The sequence below is a fragment of the Rhineura floridana genome, chromosome 10, assembly GCF_030035675.1.
Source record: "Rhineura floridana isolate rRhiFlo1 chromosome 10, rRhiFlo1.hap2, whole genome shotgun sequence".
In the NCBI taxonomy this organism is placed as follows: Eukaryota; Metazoa; Chordata; class Lepidosauria; order Squamata; family Rhineuridae; genus Rhineura; species Rhineura floridana.
The window spans coordinates 23,981,241-24,007,317 of record NC_084489.1 but is presented as its reverse complement, the minus strand read 5'-3'; the positions used below and the strand labels follow the sequence as shown (position 1 = coordinate 24,007,317).

The 26,077-nt window shown below is 42.5% G+C and overlaps 1 protein-coding gene across 1 annotated transcript in view; it reads left to right on the top strand.

The window, feature by feature from the left end:
- LOC133365554 (collagen alpha-6(VI) chain-like) overlaps positions 1–26,077 on the top strand; it is a 146,826-nt gene that overhangs the window by 27,935 nt on the left and 92,814 nt on the right. The window contains exons 5-10 of the mRNA XM_061587620.1: positions 2,841–3,449; positions 10,483–11,070; positions 16,787–17,392; positions 18,547–19,170; positions 20,465–21,016; positions 23,637–24,194. Of these exons, the coding sequence (XP_061443604.1) occupies positions 2,841–3,449; positions 10,483–11,070; positions 16,787–17,392; positions 18,547–19,170; positions 20,465–21,016; positions 23,637–24,194 (3,537 nt within the window). The remainder of the gene's footprint in view (positions 1–2,840; positions 3,450–10,482; positions 11,071–16,786; positions 17,393–18,546; positions 19,171–20,464; positions 21,017–23,636; positions 24,195–26,077) is intronic.

Here is a 26,077-nt window from a genome sequence, read left to right as displayed (position 1 = left end):
GCACTCCCATAGTGAAGTATGCCTCGGCTATTGAACAGCTGCTGCCAGGCATCTGTTGAAAGCATCAGAGTGCTGCCAGAGAAAAGGACAGTAGTCCTAGATCTGTATGGAGACTTTTTGCTTCCTCACTGCTCACAGATCCTGCAGGTCTCTTGTAAAATTAAGAATAACATTTCCTTTTTTTTTTTTTTTACAATAATTTTTATTCAAATTTTCATAAAACATAGAAAACAAAATCATAAAACATTCAAAGACAAAAAACAAAACAAAACAAAAATGATTAAACAATAAAATAAAATAAAATAAAATGTTGACTTCCCATTTGTCACATATCAAATCAGTTATAGGTCTACAATATATAACAATCCTGTCTCTTAAATCATATTATAAAATCACTTTCCTCCAGTAGTTATCTTAATTAATCATCAAATCTCATAAACATTACTTTATTCTTTCCACAAAAAGTCAAAGAGAGGTTTCAATTCTTTAAGAAATATATCTATCAATTTTTCTCCAAATAAACATGTCAATTAATCCATCTCATTAATAATTATAATAATCTTATTGTCATAACCATAGTCCAAATAAACATTTTGATTAATCCATCTCATCAGAATCTGTTAGGTCCAATAATTTCAATAGCCATTATTCCATTATCCCTATTAGTTCCATCTTCCATCTTCAATAGTCCTGTTAAATCCAGTAATTTCAGTGTCCAATCTTCCATTATCAGTATTCCATAATAATCTTGCTGTTGTAGCCATAGTCATATAATAAGAGTCTGATGGGAATTTCCTCTATCCCAAATATTTTCTTGCCATCCATTCTGAATAAGTTGCTGAAATACTGTTGTAAAGTCATATCTGTGTTCTTCTTTTTTACAAAATGCACTGGCTCATCTCTTAAGAGTTTTTCCATTGTCACATGGCTGCAGTTAATTCCATAGATTTTCTCTATATCAAGCTCCATCACATCATTCCAGTCCAGAAGATTATCCAAGCCATTGATAACTTTATCTCTAATATCTTCATTAATTTCTTCAGAGATAACGTTAAATTCCAAACAGTAGATTTTATTTCTAAAATCCATAAACTCCAGATCTTTTTCCAATTCCACATTTGTTCCAATCTCCAGGGCTTGTATCTTCCCTTTATTTTTTCTTTTCTCATCTCTGATCTCATTCTCCTCTCTCACAGGGTCCCCTATTTCTTTAAGCTCCTGCGTCATTTTGCTCAGTTCAATTTTCAGCTCCTTACTACCCTGTCGCAGGGTTTGTTTCGTTATCTCAATCTCATCCATTATTTTCTGAAACATAATTACTTCCAGATTCTCAGCCACTTTCTTGATTGCCATTTTTAAAACCACGAAAACAAAGCAAAACAAAAATAAAGAAGAACCACTTCTTATTTCAGCAACAATTGGGTTAATATTCCAGGCTTGATGACATCACAGTATAAACAGAGCAACCTGCCTTATCTCTCTTGTGCAAGAATGCAAAACAAATTTAGTTCCCAGCATCAAAACAGTTAGTGGCGTCGTGAAGAAGCAGATTCGTCAAAATAAAATAGACCAAAAAAAGAATAGTCCCAGACAATATAATATTCCTCGGAATAGAAATCAGGAATAGAAATCCCTCTTCTGTTTATTATCTTTAGAATGCACTTCCAGGACAGCTTTTTGCGACAGAAACAGAGATAAGCTGTTAATTTCGTGAATAACAGAGAAAAGCTATATCTCACCCAGAAGTTGTCCAAAGCCGATCAATCTGACAAATCTCCTTTTGCTGCAACAATTTAAACCAAGTAAAAAAAATAATAGAAAGAAGGGTGCTTGCCTGTTAGTCCGTTCTCTCTTTGAAGAAAAGATAAACGTATCGCTTAAGCAGATAGAGCTTGTTAGAAAGTCCGTCCGGCATTGTTGGCTGGACCTTATCTCATAAATTAATGAAATCCAGTCCTCCCAACAAAAACAGGCTTTGAGGTTGATCTCTACGTTTCTCCCTGCCCGGGAGAAATTTCATCAGTCAAAAAAAAAAAAATGTTCTGACTGATTTATATCTGAATAAGCTTCTTTTGAGGCGGGAGCCCGTCCCAAAAGCAGGCACAAGCGAAGTCACCCTTCCTGGAAGTCAAGAATAACATTTCCCAAGATAGGTAACATTATTCTGCCTATTCAAAAGAACAGAGAAGCAAATATAGAACACAAGAGGGCAACAGAAGTCCTGGTTAGCATTTAGGATGTGGCTTCATTGAAAATTGCGGAAGGTGGGAATACGCTATTGAGGGGTGTGTGTGAAATCTATTAATTATTTTTGAATTTTATTGAGTGGAATTAAAAAAAAAACCCACACACAAACCCTGAAAATGTAATTAGATAATGAATGCACACATTCTTCTAGATCTAGCATTCTCTTCAGTATTGATTAGCCAGATCTCAGAAGGACAGGGCTTGAAGGTTGTTTGTCCCTTGTATCTTTGCTCCAAGGAATACTGCCTCTGAAGATAGATGTTCTGTTTAGCTAAGATAGCTAACAGACATTTATGGACCTGTCCTTCATGGGTTTGACTAAGTAAACATAAAACAATTTAAGCCAGTGCGCATCAGAATATCTAGTGGCAGCAAACTGCAGAAGTTAAAAATGTGTTAGCAGATGTTATTGGACTCCAGCTGTCCTCAACCCCATCCAGCATGGTCAGGGAAGATGGGAGTTGGAATCCAACAACATTTGGAGGGCTACATGTTTTCCCAACCCCTGGGTTACATGAAGTACTTTCTTTTGTCAGTCCTATATCTAACAAATGCCCGTTGGTAAGAAAGAATGTTGCAATGTGTTTCTTTAGTCTGCAGAGAAGCCTCCGTTGCAGACCTTGTGTTCCTGGTGGATGGATCCTGGAGTATAGGAACGAAGGACTTCAAAAGCATGCAAGACTTTCTATACACCCTGGTTAATGGTTTGGACATTGGAGAGGATAAAATCCAAATTGGGCTGATTCAGTACAGTGATCAGCCCCACAATGAGTTCTTCTTGAATACTTTCCACCGCAAAGAGGACATCTTAAAGAAAATACAGGACTTGCACTATAAAGGAGGGGGTACCAAAACTGGAAAGAGTTTGAAGTTTATGCTGGACAATCAGTTCAGTGAAATGGCTGGAAGTCGGCGCTATGAAGGTGTTCCCCAAATTGCCATAGTGATAACAGATGGGCAAGCTCAGGATAGGATCGATGAACCGGCAAAGGAGATCAAGAGCGCAGGCATTACACTTTATGCTGTGGGCATAAAAGACGCTGTTTTGTCTGAGCTTCAAGAAATTGCTAGTGACCCAGATGAAATGCATGTCTACAGTGTGGAAGATTTTGCTGGTCTGCAGAGTATTTCCCAAAATATACTTCAGGTGATTTGTACTACTGTTGAGGAAGCCTCTCGACACATCACTCAGGTTTCTCCAGGTAAATCCAAAAAGAGTGTGTGTGTATGAACAGTGGTAATTTTTATTCCTCCCTGTAAATAGATCACAAACCCTTTTATATTATGCAACCCAGGCGCATAGCCAGAGGAGGGAATCTATTGCAAACTAAGAATCTGATACAAGATAAGATAGACCAATAAGGGCATTTTCCACACATATCACTGAACTCAGTATGGCTTACTTCTGAGAACGTGTATAGGACTGCACTATGTCACTTACAAATAAATAAGTTAATATTTAGAGAACCAGAGAAACAAAATGAGATCTGTCAGTTTTGAATGCTGTTAATATAACACAGAACATGGAAGATAGCCAATTCTCAGTAGAATGCACATTTTAGCCAGTTGTGGATTTTTACCTTCAAAGTGCACAATTATGTAAACATTATATCTAAAAACAGCCTCTTTTTTCTCCTTTCAAATAACTGCCCTTTTCTGATTTCAATAGATGGATGGTTCTGACCAGAGGTCCCAACAGGATTTTCTGAGCCCACTACACTGTATGTGGATTAGGCCCTCCACCTCACTTGCAAAAGAGGGTTCAAATTTACATGCTTACATTGTGTCATAGGCAAATTTGAATCACCTTTTGTGGGTGGGGTAGAGGGTTCAAAAATATATCAGAGGCCACATGCAAATAATATGTCTGCCAGACAGAGGGCCTGTCCATATGTATAATCTGCAGTGTTATTGCTTTGTGTCCTCATTAATTCACCATCATCCATATGATGTTGCAAGCTACTATGGATTTTTACATTCACAAATCCGCATTAGAAATACCATCAAAAAACCGATATGCTTTTCTGTATTGATAATCAATCGCATTAACGTCTGTGCGCTCGGACACAATGCTGTGGACTTTCCTGCAATAGGCGGTCCATGGGCGTTCCTCCATCATATGCCAAGCTCCCTGTCTCCTTCCCCCCTAATAGCCAGTTGCATTTCCAGTACTAAATTTGGATCCACCCCCTGTCCTTCCTTACAGTTCATTCCTGCTTCTGGGACTGAACTGGGGTATCCTCCTTCTGGCTTCTGTAACTGTATCACATTGGTTTTTTTTAAAAAAAAAACACCTATTTTGCGATCAACTGTAAAATCAAATGTTTAATGAATAATATTTCCACTTAAAAGCTATTTTGCGACATTATGCAAACAATTCGTTGAAAACATGGAGTTCAAAGGAGGAGGTTTTTAAATGAGCTTCATTGGGCTGATAGGGGGAGGGGGGAGAGGAGCAAGCTCTAGTACTTTAATGTGGCATTGATCTTGCAGCTGATCCAGCAGCAGGCAAAGCCTCCCTTTTCCTGCCCAACAGAGCCAGGCAGCCAGATCCCCCCCCTCTCTCTGTGTATGTGTGTGTGTGTGTGTGTGCATGCATGCACTGTAAGTTGTGTTCTTTTCTCTGGGACATAAACTGACTAATCTGGGTCTTCCCCTTGCTAACTTGAAACTGAATGCTTTCTCCCATGGTGGGTGGTGGAGTATTTAATACAATTTGGGAGGAGGAGGCATGAAGGGGAGATTTGGTGGGTGCACTGGGCAGAAGGAAAGTCCTTTCAGAACAGTAGCAGCAGGAGATAGTGGAAAACATTATGGAAAGGGATTTGCCTCCCAGTTCGACAAATCCAATGGAATCGGGAATAACCAGCAGCTCCTATCCTTAGTATCCACTATGTTATATGTAACAGCCCAAAGGTTTATTTTGCTTGCATTTGAGGGGGGGTCCATTAATTTTGCCCTTTTGCACACCCACAAACCTGCACATGCATGGGAATTAAAAATATGCATGTCTGCACTCTTCCAAAAAAGTGTGCGAAAAGCAAATGACTGTTATGGACCAATCACTGAAAAGGGGTAGACTTTGGGCTCATCCAGACGACTGCAAAATGTGTGACATGCCCGCTATGTGTGTTCATTATTTTTTGGTCGTCCAAATGACGTCTCGCGCTGTTACGCATTTTCGTGTGTTAAATCCGCTCCTTGCAATACCGGCAAAAATGCGATTTGCTGTTTAAAATCGGGAATCATCCACTGTGCCTTCAGGAGTTAGGATGCAATACCGCGGACTTTACAGCTGATGGGCGGTTCTTGGGTGTTTCCCCTTGCCCCTTGTCCTCATTCCAGCCAATCACATATCTGCACTTTTGTGCATGTGCGAGAATAAGCCCGGGAAAATTGAACCAATCATCGCAATGGTGGGGTGTTGTGGTGTGTGTCTGCAACTACTGCGCAGATGCATTTTATTTTTTGCCAGCCTGCAAACTGGGCGGCCGCTATGGGTGAGATCTGCAATGCATAGCAAGCGAGAAAGGGGGGATGGTCGGTTTCAGCCTGCCTCCGAAAGCCTTGTCAATTTCATTCTACTTGCTGGGGTTTTTGCTTCAAATCAGAAAAGCATACATTCCTTTAAGTGTAATATGGCAAATGCAAACAAGAAAAGAGCTTCTGGTCAGTTTCAAGCCTGCTCCAGAAAGCTTTGTCAATTTCATTCTCGTGGGAAGGAAAGGGAGAAGAGGGGGGGGACACGTTTCTTGCTTTTTTGGAGAAATAAGTACATTGCCAGAGTGTGTGTAACCTTAAATATCAATAAAGGCAGAAAAACATACATTTGTTTAAGTGTAATATCGCAAATGCAAACAAGAAAAGGGTGTCAATTTCATTCTCAGTGGGAAGGCAGGCGTGAAACCAACCAGCAGCCTTTCCTTCGGAGGCGAGAACTCCTTTACAGCCATATTGTGCTTCGTTGCAAAGGGGGAGAGGAGCATACGTAATTTTTTTGCTGGCCAATTGGTTGATAGGGGGAGGTTTTAGAGGCGGAGCTTGGAAAAAGCGAAAAGAATGTAGGGGTCTTACCACTGCGTGTGCGGGTGTGAAAAAGCGTTTTTTTTAATTGGGAAAGAGCGAACTAAAAGGCAAAGTGAGGACTATCAGATGACAAACCGAATATGGAAACCGTGGATTATCCCACTCCGTTTGGATAAGCCCTTAGAGGAGTGGTCAATGTTAAAGCAATTTAGACAACAACAACAACAACAACAAAAAGCTCACAATATGGATGCTTGAAAATTGGGTTTTCACAATATAAATCTGACCGCAAACAGGACATGTATGGAACTCAAAGCCACCAACCGAATATAGAAAACGTGGATGGGCCCAGAATGTCAGCAGAAAAGCTTTTTCCAGAATTGTATTTTCATGTGAGAAAAGATTTAACCTGTTTGCCACACAGTTGTTAAAGGCACATGAACATTGTGCTTCCCCAATGCCAACCCTAAACCATGCAAGGAGTTTAATGAGTTGTAAACCAGTTATGCTACTGTAGGTCTTTCATCAGTTGATTTTAGGCTGGCAATACAACTCAGTGCAAGACCTTCCTTAGACCCAGATAACTTGAACAATTATAGACCGGTGGCAAATATCCCCTTTTTGGGCAAGGTTCTGGAGCGGGTGGTTGCCAATCAGCTCCAGGTGCTCTTGGATGAGACCGATTATCTGGATCCGTTTCAATCCGGTTTTAGGCCTGGTTTTGGCACTGAAACAGCCTTGTTTGCCCTGTACGATGACCTCTGTCGGGAGAGGGACAGGGGGAGTGTGACTCTGTTGATTCTCCTTGATCTCTCAGCGGCTTTCGATACCATCGACCATGGTATCCTTCTGGGGAGACTCGCGGAGTTGGGAGTTGGAGGCACTGCTTGGCAGTGGTTCCGCTCCTACTTGGCGGATCATCGCCAGAAGGTAGTACTTTGGGAACATTGCTCGACACCTTGGACTCTCCATTGTGGAGTCCCTCAGGGGTCGATTTTGTCCCCCATGCTTTTTAACATCTACATGCAGCCTCTGGGTGCCGTCATCAGGAGTTTTGGAGTGCGTTGCCACCAGTACGCTGATGACACGCAGCTCTATTTCTCCTTTTCATCTTCTACAGGTGAGTCTGTGGATGTGCTGAATCATTGCCTGACCACGATAATGGACTGGATGAGAGCTAATAAACTGAGACTCAATCCAGACAAGACTGAGACACTGTTGGTGAGTGCCTCCCCTGCCCAGATGGTGGATGTTCACCCTGTTCTAGATGGGGTCACACTCCCCTTGAAGGAACAGGTTCGTAGTCTGGGAGTTCTTTTCGATCCTTCCTTGTCTCTTGAGGCGTAAGTGGCCTCGGTGGCAAGGAATGCGTTCTACCACCTTCGGTTGGTAGCCCAGCTACGCCCCTATCTGGACAGGGATGACCTCGCCTCAGTTGTTCATGCTCTGGTAACTTCTAGGCTGGATTACTGTAATGCGCTCTACGTAGGGCTGCCCTTGAAGACAGTTCGGAAGCTTCAGCTAGTGCAAAACGCAGCAGCCAGACTGCTGACGAGGACCAGCCGGTCAGCACATATAACACCTGTTCTGGCCCGTTTGCACTGGCTACCTATTTGTTTCCGAGCCAGATTCAAGGTGCTGGTTTTGACCTATAAAGCCTTATACGGCGTGGGACCGCAATATCTTGTGGAATGCCTCTCCCGCTATGAACCTACCCGGTCACTTCGCTCAGCATCTAAGGCCCTCCTCCGGGTACCAACCCATCGAGAAGCCCGGAGGACAGTTACTCGATCTAGGGCCTTTTCTGTAGTGGCCCCCGAACTGTGGAACAGCCTCCCCGAAGAAGTACGCCTGGCGCCTACGCTTCTATCTTTTTGGCGCCAGGTTAAGACCTGGCTATGCTCCCAGGCATTTTAAGCGTTTATGTTATAATTTAAATTTTTTATGTTTTATTTTTTTCTTTAGTTGCTGCTTGTGTTTATTGTTTGTTGTCTGATTTTATTGTTGGTATTTTGTATTTTAACCTTTTTGTACACTGCCCAGAGAGCCACTCGCTATGGGCGGTCTATAAATGAAACAAATAATAATAAAAAAAGACCAGGTGTGATATTCCAGATAACTGGAGTGGTGGTGCATGGTAGTCAAATAAGCCAATACAGTAGTGGCTGTATATTAATTCTACTCAGAGTACACCCATTGAAATTAATGAACCTAAGTTAGTCATGTGTATTGAATGGATCTACTCTGAATAGGACTAACATTGGATACCACCATTGAAACTGAAGAACCCAAACCAGTCATGTTCACCCATTTCAATGGGTCTACTCTGAGAATGACTAACACTGGATAAACCTTTCCTTTTTTCCTTTTTCTATTTTGAAGAAAAGAGGGGAGGAAAGAATAATTCAGAGTCTTTATGCCCAGTTCCTGGTGGATCTGGTTCTGAGAGAGCATTTTCCTTCACAGGAGCGCATTTGGAACGAGCCTTGTATAGAAATACTTGTGGTTCTGTTCCCTTGGAAGCAATCCATGCAGAGCAGAAATATCCATAAGCTAGGTTAATGTTAGCTGCTGTTGACATCTCTTTCTTAAGAATGCATGAATTTCCTGTGACTCTCTGCCAGTGTCGTTCCAAAGGCATTTCAGGGAGAAAAAAAGTTATGTTGAAATAAGTTCATGGGAAATATACTTTAACCTGATTTTCATAAAATGTTAAAGGCCTTTATATCAGGCCTGCTGCCAGAACAGCTTGTGATTCATCAGGCTGAAGAGCTATGCAGTTTTACTTCTGTTTTTCTTGCTGTCTGGGAATGCAAACATGTGTGTGTCTCAAAAACACCTGGCCAGCCATAGTGCGTGTCTGGAGGGCCATATTTGGCTTGGTGTTCAGGCTTCTCTTTCAGTTAAGCCGATACTCTGATGTATAGCGCCGTCAATAGGATTTGGAACTGAGTTCTTGGTGCCAGCGATGCTTTGCAACACATACTAATCCTAGAATCATAGAGTCGGCATGTACAAGAACCAGAACTCAGCTGAATTCATAGTCCTTCATTACCCCAGGCTTTTTCATTTCCGCAGTGTAATTTGGGAGGGGGGGTCACTTTTTGTTGCTATTGTTAAGCCATGTTTGCTGGGGCTTCTGGAAGTTGTTGACACATCTGGAGGGCGCCAGTTTGGGGAAGGCTGTTCTAGTTCAGCCCCCAGCTTGATGTAGAAAATCCAGAGCTGGAGAATCCCCAACAGATGGCTGTCCAGCCTCTACTTTGAAGACCTCCAGTGAGGGAGAGCCTAACAAACCCTCTAGGAAATTGGTTCCATGGTTGAATTGTGGTTTCTCTCAAGACCTTTTTCCCAGTGTTCAACTGAAATCTCATCTCCTTAACCCCATTAAACCTGCAGAGAAGAAGTCTTTGGCCCCTTTTATGGGACAACCCTTTAGGTTTTGAAGATTTCATTTCATTTTTTATTATTACATTTATATCCCACCTTTCCTCCAAGGAGCTCAAGGTTCTCCTCCTTCCCATTTTATCTTCACAACAACCCTGTGAGGTAGATTAGGCTGAGAGACAATGATTGGCCCATGGTCACCCAGTGATGACAAGTGACTCTCTGACCACCTTACCACACTGACTCTCATGTTCTGTCATGTCCCCCCCTCAGTCACGTTTTCTCCAGGTTAACCAGTTCCCTCAACCTCCTATAAGGATCATTAGAGCAATCGTGTTTAGCACTACTAATGCTGGGGAAGAGAACATTTGGGGCTTTTGAACAGCAAGTTGGGCAGAGCTGCACGGCTCCACCTGGCTTATCTGGGACAGGATGCTGCTTATAGCAACAATAAAATATTAACAACAGCAACATCAGAAGAGCCTAATTACTAAATTACTAAAGGTAATTCTTGTTCATCACACTGATTGCCACAGGGGGCAACCAGATGCCTTTGGGAAGCCTACAAGCCAGCATTGTTCCCCTTGGTCTTCAGAGGCATCCTGCCTCTGATGATAATAATAATAAATACCCTGCTATGGTCCACACATATGCTAACTTCTTTTTATTGCATCAAAATTAAATCCATTTGAACAACAATTCTAATTTGGGTCGACCAAAGAAATATCAGGATGTGTTTTAGTTTGGGGCCAGAAGTAACCTCAAATAGAAATGTAATAACCACCCCCCCGTCTCCCTTTTAAAAATGTCTTTCTCATTTAGCGTGTCGAAAAGCCACTGTGGCTGACATTGTGGTTTTGGTGGACAGTTCAGCCAGCATTGGTCTGGAGAATTTTCAGAAGGTGAAAAGCTTCCTGTACACAGTGATTTCCAGCCTTGATGTTGGCCGCAGCCAGATTAGAATTGGGCTGGCCCAGTATAGCAATGACACCTTCAGGGAGTTTCTCCTAAACCAGTATTCTACGAAAAGCGACATTCTGGAACAAATACAGAATTTGCCTTTCCGGAGTGGAGGCACTTACACAGGAGCTGCCTTGGATTTTATCCGGGAAGGATACTTCACTGAATCTGCTGGGAGCAGAGTACAGGAAAACATCCCGCAAATTGTCATTCTGCTCACAGATGGGGATTCTAACGATGAAGTCAAGGTTCCAGCCAGCAAACTGAGGGCAGGAGGCATCTCCATTTATGTGGTGGGAATTGGTGTCCAGGATACTACTGAGCTTAAGGAAATGGCCAGCAGGCCTTTTAATAAGTTTCTGTTTAGTGTCCACAGTTTTGATATCCTCCAAGATCTTACCAGCAGTCTCCTCCAAACTATGTGCTTTGCAGTGGAGAGCCAGATTAAAGGTAAGCAAAATTGCCTTCTTTGGTGACATAGCATTTCAAGCAGTGCTTTGCTCCTACAGGACTGCACTGATCCTGATTTTTCTGAATTAACTCTGATGGCTTCCATGTCTCCTCACTTTAGAGTTGACATCTGAAGTACTTGGAAATACTTTGGACTAGATGGTAGATTTCGAAAGTTGACTTTGTTCCCAAGAATACCAAGCCTGAGGGTTACATAGTCATTTACTGATTTTGATTGTTCACCTTACCTCTATAGATGACACTGTTTTTCTTTCTTTCAAAACCCATGGAAGTGGTTCGTGGCAGTAAGAGAGATCGCCACTGTATCCCTTTTACAGGAGAGGGGTTGAGGTTGAGAGAGAGAGTTTCTACCCCTAGCCACACCCGAGGAATCAATAGCAGATCCAGAAAGTAAATCCAGGACATAAATATGAAAGTTCCTCTGCAAAATCTCCAATTTAAATGTGTATCAATCCAAATTCATGCTTTCCAATTCATGCTGTCAAAGATCCAAATTAAATATGATGCAAGAGATTCATAACTGGTTTGTCCAATTTTTCTCTGCTTAGGAACAGTCAGTAGTGCACTTGGGGCAAGGATCTGGGGCCAAATGAGTACAATGAGCAGGAACACCCCCCACCCCCCAGTGGAGCAGGTCTGGTGTATCACATTTTTGAAGTAATTGAAGTTATACAAATTATCATCTGAAGACCGCATCTCCATAATAAGATCATTAAGTCTAGAGTTTAAAATTACCTAATAGCACCACTGGGGACAGCTGTAGCTGGGAGGGAGATGGGATTGGGGCTATGGTGCTGGGGGAAACCTTATCTCCCATTTCTCAGATTCAAATTCCCCCAAGGTACTATTAGCCACAGAGAGTAACCTGTTCTGCTTGTCTTAATACCCCCTGTGGCTAGTAATAATGCCCAGAGGGAGGTGATCACATCAAGGAAGCAAGTAGCGATGGGAGAGTCAGCCCTCTCCCCTCAACCCCTTTAGCTCTGAACCAATTGAACCTCTCCCGTGGCTGCTTTTAAAGCAAAGCAAATGTCTAGTGTGCCTGAATCTCTCAATTGTTAACTCAGTGAACAAGGAAGGACAGCTCCATAACTGATCAATAACTTCAAATAAATTATCTCTGAAATACCCAGCTTCCGCTCTTGTAGCAAACTCGATTCTAGACTTGTTAGGACTTTTGTATACTAATGATGAATGATCATAATGAAGGCCAGGCTCTGCTGTGGTTATTCACAGAATCATAGAATTGTAGAGTTGGAAAGGGATTATAAGGCCATCAAGTCCAACCCCCTGCTTAATGCAGGAATCCAAATTACAGCATACCCGCCAAGTGACTGTCCAGCTACCTCTTGAATGCCTCCAGTACTGGAGAGCCCAACACCTCACTAGGCAATTGGTTCCATTGTTGTACTGCTCTAAGAGGAAGTTTTTCCTGATGTTCAGCTGAAATTTGGCTTCCTGTAACTGGAGGCCATTATTCCGTGTCCTGCACTCTGGAATGACTGAGAAGAGATCCTGGCCCTCCTCCTGTGTGACAAGTACTTGAAGAATGCTATCCTATCTCCCCTCAGTCTTCTCTTCTCCAGGCTAAACATGCCCAGTTCTTTCCGTCTCTCCTCATAGGACTTTATTTCCAGTCCCCTGATCATCCTTGTTACCCTCCTCTGAACCTGTTCCAGTTTGTCTGCAACCTTCTTAAAGTGCAGTGTCCAGAACTGGATGCAGTAGTCAAGATGAGGCCTAACCAGTGCTGAATAGAAGGGAACGAGTACTTCATGTGATTTGGAAACTATACTTCTGTTAATGCAGCTTAAAATAGCAGGTGCCTTTTTTGCAGCCACATCACACTGTTGACTCATATTCAGGTTGTGATCAACAACCATTTCAAGATCCTTCTCACATATAGTATTGCTGAGCCAAGTGTCACCCATCTTACAACTGTGCATTTGGTTTCTTTTTCCTAGGTGTAGAACTTTGCACTTATTCCTGTTACATTTCATTCTGTTGTTTTCAGCCCAATGCTCTAGCCTGTCAAGATCTCTTTGAATTTTGTATCTGTCCTCCAGGGTATTAGCTATCCCTCCCAATTTTGTATCATCTGCAGATTGGATAAGCTTTCCCTGTACCTCCTCATCCAAGACATTAATAAGTAAGGCAAGAGTTGCTTTAGAATGAGAATGGGGAACCTCAGGCCCAGGGGCCTTTCTATTTGACCCTCGAAACCCTCCCCAGCCCCCAGCCCCTCTCCCTGGGCCACACACGCATTGGCCCTGCTTCTACCTGTCTTGAATCAGAGTCCTTGAACTCTAATAATGCCTTTTGCTTGCCTGGATGGAGTATGTTGTACAAAGGTAAAATTCACACTTGTTGTTCTGCCCTCTTTTGCCTCTGGCTCCACCCACCACTGATATGTGGCCCTTGGAAGGTTGCCTGGAAGGGAATGTGGCCCTCGAGAAAAAAGTGAGGTAGGCAAGGGAATGAACAGAGTGGCCAGAATCCTGAAAGGCAGCATTCCACGCTACAACATTTTATTGCAGGGCTCACTTCTCTCCATTCTAAAAGCAAAGTCTGTACTTCATGGAGTTCCTGTGATCAGAGAGGTATGAGGGCTATACTAGATATTACACTAGCTGTATATTTGTGTCTTTAAGTGCAGGGGTTTTTGTATTTTTTTAAAGCATACATTGCCAGTATAGGGAGAGCCTGGCCTGAATCAGGGCCCTAGCATGGAGATAGGGGCCCTTAATCCTTTGTACACTGTTATGTTCTGACCTCAGGCCCTTGCCCCTGCAATTTGCATAGGAAAAAATCTCCCATTGAGTCTCTCCCCCCATTCCAATTGCAGTCTGGTTCAGGACCACAGCAGGAGGCAAACAGTTAAACACCCCTGACCTTTGGTGCTAGCATCCAGATTTGAATGGGGTGCGGTGGCAACAAACTGGCAATTTGTATAAAAAAACAAACCCTGCATTTAGGCACACATTCGTAATTGATATAACAAATAGTTTCACCCTAAAAGGTCTTTATGGTTGAAAGGATGGAATGTTGATAGCAGCAAAGGAGGAATGGAAGAAATGGACACCAGCCAAGGAACCAGACTGTGGGTGGGCTACTATAGGACTAGGATGAAGTTCTGCAGGAAGGCCAGGAGGGCGACAGCTAGCATTGGAATATTTTTTGTCAAGTTAAACCACAATGTACAAGAAAGTTTGAACTAAATCAGCCAACAGCTTTTGACAGCCCCAAAGATGAACAAATTTATTAAGACATAATAAATGTTTTAGTTATAAAGATGCCCCAAGAATCTTTGTAGAGATTTGAAAAAAGCTAGAATAAAACATGTTAACAACAAAGTGTATAGGGAAGTTACAATAAACACTGTCAAGCTCATGCACTCTCCTGCCTCTCCAGCCCACAAATATTCAGCCACAAATGCAAAAGTATTCATCTTTTCCTCTTACGTTACTCTCACTACTAACTGGTAGAAGTTCATATTATTAAAGCTGATGCTGATGATGCAGACCAAGGACCCTCCCAACAAGCAAACTACCTAAGCAACTAACCAATGGAAGAGGGAGGACGCTTGCTCTAGGAAATGCTCCCATTCCTTCCCCCTCCAGCCACCAATACCACCAAAAAGCCTCTCTGGAGGGTTGGGAGACCCTCCTAAATGTTTTGCATTTGCCATTTGGGGAGGGGATCCTTTAACATCCAACCACACTTATTGTGTAGTAGCATTTGCAGAAATTAATGTCTAGGAAACACCTGATCTCAGACAACCCACCACAGGAAGGATGCATCCTGGTTGCTAGGCAAAAGGGAAAACTATGGAGATTCCAAGGACTACAAGAAAATAATACAGAAGCAAGGGAAATGCACCAAAGTGGAGGGAAAAACAGAAGCTGTTTAGGACTCCAGGGGTTCCTATTGCCTGGTGTCCAAACCACTCACTTATCAATCACAGCTCTGATTTCACTTATTGGCTAAAAACACTGACAGGAGGGAGCAGCCAGGCTGGTTCATTTCACAGAAATCACATAGAGGGGTACTTTTACATTTTGCTTCATAACTTTCTTTCCAGGAGGGCTTGAGACTTAAAAATGAAAGCTCAGAGTCTGGGGGCCCTTATTGGGGATGCCAATGAAGGCCTTTGTAGGCACCATGGCACCTGCAGCCACTGGGTTGACAACCCTGCAGTATGCATTAGGAAAAGTAATGTCCCAAACTAGAGTATTTTCAGGACGTGAGGGGTTTTTCTTTTATCCTGAATTGCAATACACAACAGTTGAAATTTCAGGAGGGGGTTTCAGAGCTCTTCTGATTGGATATATATGATTATATGATCTCAATAGGGCAACCTTTACCATACTTAATTTTGATAGCTCACATCTTTCTGTTTTGAAACTAAGCTTTTACTGATAGTAATCAATTTCACAACAAAAATTCATAGGATATCATAAGATTGGACTCAACGTAAGGGATTGGATCCAGACTAAGTTGTCCTTTCATCCCACTGATATCAGTGTGATAAGTTAGCCATCATATCCCATTGATTTCAATGGAAACTAAATTAAATGAATTTAGTCTGGATCTAATCTGAGGTCTTGAGAAGCATAAAAAACCCTTTTTAGATCGTAGTTTAAGTATTGCTGTTGAAGACAGAACTTGGGACATCCTAGCAGTGTCAATTATGGGCAATATTCTTATCCAGTAATTAAATATACAAATGTGCACACCCATGTCAACAGGTAATGCCTCACTTCTGAAGTGCTTTCAGAGTATTCTTGAAGGCATCTAATACTGATATGTTTACTAACTTCTTAATGGTGAATAAAAGTTGATGGTCAATGAAAGGAAGCAAGTTTCATAGGATGTTGGAGCCAACCACCTTGGAAGTCATGTTTAATCCGTTTGAACCTATTGCAAGGTATGTCTGGCTTTCTCTTTAGATTCTTGGGATACAGCTTAGGAAGACTCAATTCATACTATATTATGTGTGTCAGTAGTTTGCTTCTTGTCCATGATGTTTCTTCCTGGGGAACACACTTGATTTTTGAAGGGGTGGGGGCTGCAGCTGCTAACTCTCCCTAATGAGCCTTTGCAATCAACCTTACCAATAGGTTTAAACTTATTAAATATGACTTCTGATTTGATCGGCTCTAAACATCCTTTGCAACTCCTTGGCTCAAGCTTTGTCGACCATCTGAGCATGTCAGTATTAGGAACTGCTGAATCATCAGAGACCAAGGCCTGTAGCTGGCTTTCGGCAAGTCACTGTTGGAAACAGGAAGCTGGACTAGAAGGACACTTGTTCTGATCTGGCAGGGCAATTTTTATGTTCTTGTAGGTAGCCTGGCAGAGAAGGTGATCCAGCACTCCAGGGGGCCTTTGTTTCTATTTCTAACCCATTTAAAAATACTCGTTCTGACCAAAGAGCTGTTTTCCCCATGCACTTGTAGCTTTTGGATTGCCACCCTGCTTTCTGAAATTCAAGGAGAGTGGAAGTAGGGTGATTCTAATTGCATTTCAGCAATCATATAAACACACATTATACAATTTAACTTTATGAGCAAATAATAATGTTTGTGAACAATGAACACAGAAATAATTTCAGTGGGTTTTGTAATTAAAATGTGGATTCTATTTCATATCAGCATGCCCTGTTAAAAAAACATCCTGTTGTTTTTTCCTCTAGCATTTACAAAGCACTATGCTGACGTTGTTTTCCTTAGTGGCTCCTCTGAAACAATGGGATCCTCCAACTTTGAAGATGTAAAAAAATTCATTGCTCAGATTGTCGAACAACTTGATGTTGGGGCTGACAAGTATCGGATTGGCTTTGCACAATACAGTGGAGAAGGGAAAAAGGAATTTTTGCTGAACACTTACGAGAGTAAGCAAGATGTTCTCGACCACATCCAGAGCAGCATCGTATTCATGGGAGGCCCCCTGCAGACTGGGGGTGCCCTGCGATTTCTGCATGACGTCTATTTTATTGAGGAAGCTGGGAGCCGATTTAACCAAGGAACGCCACAGTTTACGGTGGTTGTCACCTCTGCTAAATCTGAGGATGATGTCAAGGAATCCATAAAGGAGCTGAAAGAAATGGGAGTGAAAGTTATAACAGTTGGTGTCTTCAATTCTGACAGGGAGGAGTTGGAGGAGATTGCTACCTCACCCTTGGTTTATCAGGCTGATGATGTACAGAGCCTTGATCAGATTCAGAAGACTGTGGTAGATATTTTGGAAGCACCGGTTCAGCAACAGTATGATGATGCTCTGGAGGCAGATGTGCCAGCAGGTACAGTTATGTTCCTGAAGAGATTACTTCATGTTAAAGTAGGCCATAGGCTGGAGAATACTGTAATTCATTCAGTTTCCAGCAAATATAACATTATTGTTATTCAGAAAGTGAGTTCTCTGTGTCTTCAGTGAACATCTGTCACTGTAACAGGGAGAAACCTTCACTGTGGAGAGTTTGTGTAACTTGTCCTCAGCAGATGTTGCTCTCTGCCTGTCCACCAGGCTCCCATATTGTCCTACGAATGTGTGGCCTCACACATTGCTCACACTGGGGCTGCCCTTAGGACAACTGTGCCCGTTGTCTCCTCTCTTTGCCTTTTGCTATTGGAGTCGGAAGATTGGCCATGCTTAGAATAGTCAAGAATTCATGCTGCAGACTTGTACAAACTTTCTGATGGGGCTTACCTATACACATTTCAATCAACGGCGCTCACATTTGAGGAGACGTGTTTAGAATTGAGCTATCAATGTCTCTTCGTAGTTAAGGATTTGGGAACCTCAGGCCTGGGGACCAAATGTGGCCACCCAGCCCTCTCTCTAGGCCACACACCCTTTTCCCAGGCCACATCTGTCACTGGCCTTGCTTCATACCCTCTTCCAATGCTTTTGCCTGACTGGAATGTGTCTTTGAACTGTGTTAATGCCTGTTGCTTGTCTGGATGGAGGATGGCGAAGTGTCTCTGTGTAGAAACCTCTGACACCCATTGCTCCATCCAGCTTTGCCTCTGGCTCTGCCTGTTATATTGATCAGGATGAGACTGAGAATACAATAGAGCTTCTTTATTTAATAATTCTTAAACAGTAAAACATCTGAACTTGTTCTGTACTTGGCCTCACCCAGCAGACACAGCACTGACTAACTCCAGTAACTCAATCAGTCTAGCTCCCCCTAGGGTGTGTAATGCCCTCTAGAGAAAGTTATTTCTTTCTCTGCTGTGCATCTAACCTAAAGACACATTTCACTACACTGCCCACATTTTGCCTCTAGCTCTGCCTACCACCAGCGTACAGTCCTTAGAAGATTAGAAGGTTGCTTAGGAGGGACTGGTGCCCTGGTGAAGGTTCCCCACCTCTGGTTAAGGATTTGATGTCTCTGCCCATATTGAACATGCAGTCATTTCTCTAACTTTTACATGCTTGTTTTGTTCACAGTTTGCTCCAGTGCATCTGTGGCAGACATTGTCTTCCTTTTAGATGAATCCAGCAAAATTGGTGAAAGGAATTATCATCTGACCAGGACGTTTCTGCTCAAGGTTATCAGTGCTCTGGATATAGCCCCAGATAATGTACGAGTTGCCTTGGTACTTTACAGTGACAAACCAAGGTTAGAGTTCAGCCTGGATACATTTGAGCAGAAGTCAGAAGTTGTGAACTATGTGAAAAAGTTGCCGTATCGTGGAGGGGAAACATACACTGGTGCTGCCATAGACTTCCTAAGGAAGAAGGTTTTCACCAAGAAAGCAGGAAGCAGGAAGCATTTAGGAGTTCACCAGCTGGCTGTGGTGATCACTGATGGCCAGTCCCTAGATAATTTCACTAGACCTGCATCCAAGCTTCGCCGGAGTGGTGTCACCGTATATGCTGTGGGCATCCAAAATAGCTCAGAGAGCAGACAGCTACACAAAATTGCATCTCATCCCCCAAGGAAACATGTTGCCAACCTGGAATCTTTTTTGCAGTTATCGAACATTGAATGGAAGATAAAGAAACGACTTTGTAATGAGATTGTTTCACAAACATTTGTCATTCCAGTGCGGTCCCGTACACTGAAGGAAGGTAAGAGACTCATGTCACAATCACTTCCAAGATCCTATCCAAGCAAGCTTGGGTAAGTGCAGACATGCTCACTGAGTGTCTGTGAATCTTCCTGGGTTCGCCATTGTTATGAGCTAATCTACTCTCTCTCTCTCCAGACAACTAATAAGGGACAAACTAGGGTCTCCCCCTGCTTTGGGAAGAGAGGCAATGTACCAAGTGGTAGAAAGCTAACTAGCATGTGAATGTTACAAATAAAGACTTGTCAGAGGATTGGCCAGCCATTGCCACAGTAACATTCACAGGGTGAAATTGGTTTTTAGGTCAAGCACTGTTGCATGAGTCTATGACAACACTAGATATTACAGTGGCATGCCCCTTTATTAAGATTTTAAGGTCTGTTTTTATGATGTTTTAAAGTGTTTTCAGTGCTTTTGTTTGCCGCCCTGGACTCCTCCTGGGAGGAAGGGTGGGATATAAATCAAATAATAAATAAATAAAATATTACAGCCAGGCTGAGAAACCTTTGGTCCTCCAGATGTTGCTAGACTACAACTCCCATCATCCCTAACCTTTTGTCATGCTAGCTGGGGCTGATGGGAAGTGGAGTCCAACAACAACTGGAGGGCCAAAGGTTCCCCAGCCCTGTATTACAATGTGGGGTGTGCCTGTATCCTATGAAGCAGGGAGGCAGAGAGGATTTAAAGTGTAGAATGGGTGGGCAAGAGGGAAGTGGTGAACTGTTCTCCCACCTGTGCTTCCTTTCTAGTTGGTTTTTTCCCCTCCTGGTGGGGCTTTGAGATGGGAAATAACCCCCACCAGAAGGAAAAAAATAGTTGGAGAGAGGTGATTTTAGAAGTTAAAGCCTGGGTGCAGAGCTTGGAAAAGTTACTTTTTTGAACTACAACTCCCATCAGCCCAATGCAGTGGCCATGCTGGCTGGAGCTGATGGGAGTTGTAGTTCAAAAAAGTAACTTTTCCAAGCTCTGCCTGGGTGCATGATGGTCTCAGCACATCCTCCTGCCTGCCCATGTTGTAGCTTAAGTTTGCCCCCTTTCCACTGTATAGGAAATGGTTATGATCTGCATTGTAGCACACAGCCTAGTTTGGCCCTCACCAAGGGCTTCCGTGTGCACTGTGTTAAGTTACCATTTGGTAGATAATTGTTTGATGTGTATTCACTACCTGGTCATTTTTCTTTTGGGAAACAAATTTATATTAGGCAACATTTTATTTCTGGTTTGGGGGGAGGAGCTGAGCATTTTCTGAACATCACAGTAAATGAATTGTTCTTCTCTTGTTTCTTCTTTATTAGGCTGCGAGGAGACTGAGGAAGCAGACATTTATTTCTTGATCGATGGCTCAGGCAGCATCTGTCCACATGATTTCCATGACATGAAAGTCTTCATGAATGAAATGTTTAGTATGTTCCAGGTTGGCACCAACCAAGTTCGTTTTGGAGTTGTTCAGTATGGCAGCACTCCACAAACTGAGTTTGTGATCACCCAGTACAATAACATGGCACAATTAAAGGAAGCCATCAAAGTGATCCAGCAGATAGGTGGTGGTACCAATACTGGAGATGCTTTAAGATACATGCAGGGCCTGTTTAAAAGAGCTTCCAGGAACAATGTTCCCCAGTTCCTCATCATCATTACAGATGGCGAATCCCAGGATCAGGTGACCAAAGCAGCAGAAGAGCTGCGGCAGGAAGGGATTGTCATATATGCCATTGGTGTCAAGAATGCCGTGGAAAAAGAACTGGAAGATATAGCGGGCACAAAAGACCGGATGTTTTTTGTGAATGATTTTGATTCCCTAAAGCTCATCAAACATGATATTGTGCAAGACATCTGCTCTCCTGAGGGTAAGGTGTTTTCCTTTTTCCTTTTAATTTTTTAAATTAGTTTTCAGGAAAGAAATACAAATCAAATAAAACATAAGTACATACAGTCAGATCATCTTGAACAGAGGATATATGAAATATTTGTTACATGTAAGTGTGTCCTCGGTCATCTCTGAGGACATCTAGAAGACTAGGCCTGCACTGTGCCTTATGTTTTCTTAAGTTGTCTGTTGGATAAGCAGTGTGTCCTGTAACATTTTCTCACTATTCTTAGGATTGTCAGTTGGATCAACAATAAGGTGGTTATGTAGCTTTTCCTGGTCCAGTCAAAATGAGCTGTGTTACTTACCTGTAGGAATGTACAATGTGAATGAATGAATGAATGAATGTTTATTTTGGTCCATGACCAGCAAGAATGTACAATGTGAAGGGGAATCATGTGCCCACAAAGATTTAGCTATACAAACGGAATGGAATCATGATTGGCTGTTTCTCCCTAGTATGTGCCCACTATAGGTTTGGGAATTTTATGAATTTTCCAGACAAAGCCCAACAGAACCCAGTTTCTATGTAAAGTGTAAAGCAGGTCTATTTGTTTCATACTTAGGCAGAGAATTACTTTCAACTTCTAAATCATTGCTCCTGGATCTTTTGAAGGAAACTTGGGGGGAAATACCATATTGTTAAATGGTTGAAAGTCAGAAATGCAACACTGAGCCATGGCTTAGGCTCTGGAAAAAACTCTTATCAATTTCTGTTGAGTCATGTGGTAAGAATGAATGACTTCAGAGCAGACTACTGTCCAGATTAGAAGTCAAAGGATATTAGACTGTGAAAATGGTGAATGAGAAGGCATCACTGAACTTAATGATGGGCAGGGCTGGTGCCAGACATGCCGGGGCCCTTGGGCACAAGCCTGGCCCAGGCCCTGGCATCCACTAGCATGGCCCACCTACCTTTCCCTTGAAGTGAATGCTGGCTGTGCTGTGCACGCATGCCTGCCATCAACCAAGATGGTGTCAGGGGCATTAGCACCTTAGGGAAGTCTCGGCCACCATCTTGGTTGATAGCAGGCATGCACCCACAGCACAGCCAGCATTTACTTCAAGGGAAAGGTAGATGGGGCGTGCAGAATCATAGAATCATAGAATAGTAGAGTTGGAAGGGTCCCATAAGGCCATCAAGTCCAACCCCCTGCTCAATGCAGGAATCCAAATCAAAGCATTCCCGACAGATGGCTGTCCAGCTGCCTCTTGAATGTTTCCAGTGTCAGAGAGCTCACTACCTCTCTAGGTAATTGGTTCCATTGTCGTATGGCCCTAACAGGTACGAAGTTTTTCCTGATGTCCAGTCGAAATCTGGCTTCCTGCAACTTGAGCCCATTATTCCGTGCCCTGCACTCTGGGACAATTGAGAAGAGATCCCGGCCCTTCTCTGTATGACAACCTTTCATGTACTTGAAGGGTGCTATCATATCTCCCCTCAGTCTTCTCTTCTCCAGGCTAAACATGCCCAGTTCTTTCAGTCTCTCCTCATAGGGCTTTGTTTCCAGTCCCCTGATCATCCTTGTTGCCCTCCTCTGAACCTGTTCCAGTTTGTCTGCATCCTTCTTGAAGTGCGGAGACCAGAACTGGACGCAGTATTCAAGATGAGGCCTAACCAGTGCTGAATAGAGGGGAACTAATACTTCACGTGATTTGGAAACTATACTTCTGTTAATGCAGCTTAAAATAGCATTTGCCTTTTTTTGCAGCCACATCACACTGTTGGCTCATATTTAGCTTGTGATCAACGACAATTCCAAGATCCTTCTCACATGTTGTAATGCTGAGCCAAGTATCCCCCATCTTATAACTGTGCATTTGGTTTCTTTTTCCTAAGTGTAAAACTTTGCATTTATCCCTGTTGAATTTCATTCTGTTGTTTTCAGCCCACATTTAGCTAGCTTGCTAATCAGAATAACATGGGGCACTTTGTCAAAAGCTTTGCTGAAGTTGAGATATATTATGTCCACAGCATTCCCACAGTCTACAAGGGAGGTTAACTGATCAAAAAATGAGATAAAGTTAGTTTGGCAGGATTTGTTCTTCATAAATCCATGTTGGCTCCTAGTAATCGCAGCATTGTTTTTAAGGTGCTTGCAGATTGACTGCTTTATAATCTGCTCCAGTTTTTCCAGGGATTGATGTTAGGCTGACTGGTCTGTAGTTCCCCAGTTCCTCCTTCTTGCCCTTTTTGAAGATAGGGACAACATTAGCTCTCCTCCAGTCATCCAGCACTTCACCAGTCCTCCATGATTTCGCAAAGATAATAGACAGCGGTTCTGAGAGTTCACAGTTGTGGGACTGTGTGGTAGTAGGGGGGGTGCATGGGAGCTCCCTCTCTGCGATCCATGGCAGGTTCAAGAGCTGACAATGGCACAGATCGCAGAAGGGAGAGCTACCCACCCACCCTAAAGAGGGGCCCTTCAGAGGTCCTTGGCCAGGGCCTGACCTGGCTGCCCTCTAGTGCCAGCCCTGATGATTAGAACCTTATGAATGCTCTGTTGCTGTGTTTTTCACTTGACATTCAGAAGGAATGCTTATTTAGCATATATTTTAGTACGTTTGCCCTTATTTTTTCTTATTTTTTGCATTTTCAGTATGTAAAAACTTGAAAGCTGACATTATTTTGCTGATTGATTCTTCTGAAAGCATGAATAAAGATCAGTTTGACCAGACAAAGAACTTCATTCACTTGATTGTAAACGGGTCTGATATTGGAGCCGATAGGGTTCAGATTGGACTTCTCCAGTTCAGTTCAAATCCAAAAGAAGAGTTCCCACTCAACAGACACCACAACAAGGCTGACTTGAGGAAAGCCATATCCACAATGAAGCAGATTAAAGAAGGAACAAAGACTGGGAAAGCTCTAGACTTTGCCTCTCCTTACTTTGACACATCCAGAGGAGGACGTCTGGGCATAAAGCAGTATCTGATAGTGGTCACAGATGGAGAATCTGATGATGAAGTGAAAATCCCTGCCAGAGCCCTTAGGAACAAGGGTGTCACCATATATGCCATTGGAATACTCAGAGCCAATGACTCTCAACTTGTAGAGATTGCTGGCACTCAGGACAAAGTGTTTTCTGAGGATAACTTTGAATCACTTATGTTTTTGTATAAGACAATACTGTTTGAAATGTGCAATCCTGAGGAAGGTAAGTGGCCACATCTAAATGATGGAACTCCCTAATTTTCTCCCAGCGTTCCACTACCTAGCAAAGAGTTTTTAAAAACTTAAGCAGATATTTACAGGGCTGGCTCCAGGCCTGTATCCAGGAGAGGGCAAATGGGGGCACCACCCCCATGAGCTATGCTTTGCCCTCACCCGGATTTTTTTGGGGAAATTGTCTTTTTGTGACATGAGAGACAATGACAACCTCCATTTAACAAATGATAGCTTGAATATCTGAATATTCTGATGTTCCAGCACCCAGTATATGTATCTTTGTAAACATGGTTTGGTTGGAGAACTGCATTGCAAAATTCAGATATGTGTGAATTTCAAAAGATGACTTTGTTTCGTTTCTCATATTGTTTCTGAAAGTGCAGATTTGATAAATCTGGCTTTAAATGTGAACTGAATTCTCCTCTATCCCTATCATACAGTTTTTGGCGAGTGCCAGAGACTCACTTCTTTTCTTTGGCCTTTGACACCTGAGATATATATTTTTAGGATCCACCCTATTTTTGTGATTTTTGTAAGTTGTTTTAAATTGTTTTAAGGATATATTTTAACCTGCCCTGGGACCGCAGAGTGACTGAAAAAAAATAAGTAAGGGACAAACACAAAACTGATCCAAACCCATTTTCTGTGGTTTCTCCACTTACTTTCCTAAAGTTGAATGCATCAGACAAAAATGTATTAAATCTTTCAAATCTCAAGTGTGCTGTAATAATCAACCACCCCTCCCGGTTTCGTTGGGCATAAATCTTTTGTCATTCCATGTATCCCACGATTGTTTGCCAGTCAGTTATTATTAACTTTGACCATTTGAATTACTAAAACATGATTCCCTAATTATTTTTGCAATACTCTGTGGAAAACTGTTTGTGTCCCTGCAGTTAACAGAGAGGACAGAAGAAGGATGGGTTGACTTGACATCACACACTGAGCTGGGTTGATAACATGTCATGACTTTACTGTTTAATAAAATTTAATCAGGCTTCCAAAGCAAAAAAATAGTGGCGTAGTGTGGGCAGGATACTCTGAAGTTGTCGATGGCCCAAGTGCTAGGAAGGGAAACCCTATTCTCCTACAAGGCAAACTAGAGAGCAACAGTTGCCTAAGAGAGCAGATGGGGTGAGTTGTTTACTCTCTCTGTAAGCCACAGATCTAGGAGTGCTGCTGGATCCCAATCCCCGTGGAAGGGAAGTCAGACTCCTGAGAAGCTCCTGAAGCAGGCCTGTAGCCAGGAGGAGGCAAATGGGGGCACAGCCCCACCTAGAGCTATGCTTTGTCCCCGATAGGATTTTGGGGGGAAATTGTCTTTTTGTGACATGATAGACAATTTTAACCTCCATTTAACAAATGATAGCTTGTTTTAAGAACAGGAGCAATTTAAGAATAGGAGCCTCTGAATAATTTAGTGAATAAGGCAGAGTGAGGGCACAACAAAAGTCTCATCTGAAAGAGCCCCCAAAAGTCTGGCCACTCAAGACTTTCCCTCACTAAGAGTAGATTTTTCATTATCACAATCGCCCTATAATTACTCCAGTGATCCTGAAAAATCCATCCTGTATGGCACTTGAAGAGTTAAATATTAGAACTTTGTATTATGGGCTAGAGTTAAACTCCACCCTTTGGACATTCATTTGCCCTGCTCTTCAGTTTCAATTTCACTTGTGTTCTCTACCCAGCCAGCAAAAAAGAAGCATGTTTGTTTGCCTGCTGTAAAAAGTAGGAGTTTGTTTATTCTGCAGTTATTCTAATGAGTAGAACAGGATTGGGTGGTTATTGCTAAAGGGTGAAATAAAGAGATAACTCAAAGTGATCTGAAACAATACCTACCCTAAGTTACCCTTTACTCTTTTAAAGCAC